Raw genomic sequence first — 1,977 nt, forward strand, 5'->3', positions numbered from 1 at the left:
GAAATGAGAAAGGCACAATTGCACCGCTAGGTGGATTAAAACAGGTTTTTTATTTACACATTGGTACATTAAAACTGTACTAATGTCATTGCAAACGGAAAATACAGAAGGATAAAATATCTGCCCTTTCCTTTGCAGGATCCCGATGGTGAAGTAGAATCTAACCGAAGAGACCGAATCCCATGTCGTCATCGAATTCCTCTGGTTCTTCTTCCTTCTTCTCTTCCTTCTTTTCGGCAGCGGCAGGAGCAGCGGCAGCAGCACTGCTAGCGGCCGGAGCACCACCACCGGAACCAACGCCGGATCCGATATTTGTAATCAAATCCTTTACGTTGATGCCCTCCAGGGCCTTTGCGAAAAGACCGGGCCAGTATGGCTCGATTTCCACGTTGGCAGCCTTGAGAATGGTAGAGATTTTCTCATCGGTTACGGCAACATCGTCATCAACGAGGATGAGCGTCGAATACACACAGGCTAATTCAGCTTTGTTTAGAGCCATTTTAAAATGAAAAAAATCGACGTAGCCTAGACATTTCACACTATTAACTTTTATGCAAATAAAAACTTTGAAATATCTACCTGTCTCATTCACGAATCGCATTCTCCCTCTGTCGTTCTCTGTTCAAGGGGCTTGAAAGCACATGTGACCTTGTCTCACTTTACTATATTCAATCGCGCGTTAAAATACTGAACCAGTAAATTCTGTTCTGCACATAAATCTTTTTTCAGGAATATGTGACCAAAAAGTAAACTTCGAATACCAAAGCAAATTGAACGTTCCAGATTCCTGATAACTAATTAAGGTCCAACAATAAAGTAGATACACCAGATAATCTTTTAACAACGCCGTCAAGTAAAGAAGCATGAAAACGAAAAAAATAAAACAAAAAAAAATAAAACCAAAAACATTTCAAAACTTTCTGATGCAATGGTTCTCAAATTCGTACAATCCGGTTTATTCATTTTCTTTATTCAAAAATGTTTTTAACTTTAAATATATATGATCATTTCATTTTAATTACTTATTCCATTCAGCATATTTTTATTCGTTTTGTTCATCTGCGTCATTTTATTTATTTTATTCGTTTCATTCTTTGGATTCACTCTGATCAGTTTAGTTTTACATTTCTTACAAAAGAAATGTATAGGATTCGCTCAAACTTTGAAAACTTTTTCCAAGGCCCGGAGGGCCGAGTCTCCTATACCAATCGACTCAGCTCGACAAATTGAGACAATGTCTGTATGTGTGTGTGTATGTATGTATAAAATGTCATGCAATTATCTCAGCAATAGCTGAACCGATCTTAACGAAATTAGCTTCAAATGAAAGACCTAACGTTGCCATTTGACACTATTATTTTTGATTTTCGATATGTTGTTTACTTTCTGAGATATGGGCAATTTTGTCAAAACACAGCAGGTTTTTTGCAAATAACTTCCGAACAATACAATATTGTCCCACAAATGAACATAAATAGAAAGCTTGTAAAAATACCTTTCTAACAAGCTATGGATTGTCTAAATCCGTGCACGAGCGGCGGAGATATTGAACATTTTGTATTTTTAGTCCTTACCAATTTCCACTAACTAAAAATGAGATTGTTTCATACAGAGTACACTAAGGTTTTTTTTACACGGTTTTTTTTGCACGGTTTTCGCAATTAGCACGGTTTTTTTTGCACGGCGTTAATGAATAGATACCGGATGTCAATTCCGGAAGTCATGTTTTCATCTAAGATGGTGACTTCTATTTTAGTGCCAAGACGATGTTTTAAATATAAAGACACGCGGCGAGAAAAACAGTAAATTTGGCTGCACGGTTTTACAAATTATTTGTCTGCTAGTTTTGGCAACCAGGAATATTGTGTAAACAGCGAGTGACTTGTAGTTTTAATGAATGCTTGGCGAATTCCTTTTTTGAAATATTTCCCACAATACTCAATCATGTAACTTGGAAACGCATTGATTTACGTTACT

The 1,977-nt window shown here is 36.7% G+C and overlaps 1 protein-coding gene across 1 annotated transcript; it reads right to left on the reverse strand.

Annotated features, from left to right (window-relative positions):
* Positions 1-53: 53 nt before the first annotated feature.
* On the reverse strand, positions 54-528 carry LOC131678055 (large ribosomal subunit protein P1-like). The gene has a single exon (XM_058958191.1). It carries the CDS (start codon positions 497-499, stop codon positions 161-163), a length of 339 nt encoding a protein of 112 aa, XP_058814174.1. The 5' UTR covers positions 500-528; the 3' UTR covers positions 54-160.
* Positions 529-1,977: the final 1,449 nt, after the last annotated feature.

The sequence above is a fragment of the Topomyia yanbarensis genome, chromosome 1, assembly GCF_030247195.1.
Source record: "Topomyia yanbarensis strain Yona2022 chromosome 1, ASM3024719v1, whole genome shotgun sequence".
Lineage (NCBI taxonomy): Eukaryota > Metazoa > Arthropoda > Insecta > Diptera > Culicidae > Topomyia > Topomyia yanbarensis.

Bases quoted from the DNA above. Each gene is read 5' to 3' on its own strand.
- LOC131678055 (XM_058958191.1), bottom strand. From the start codon at position 499: ATGGCTCTAAACAAAGCTGAATTAGCCTGTGTGTATTCGACGCTCATC.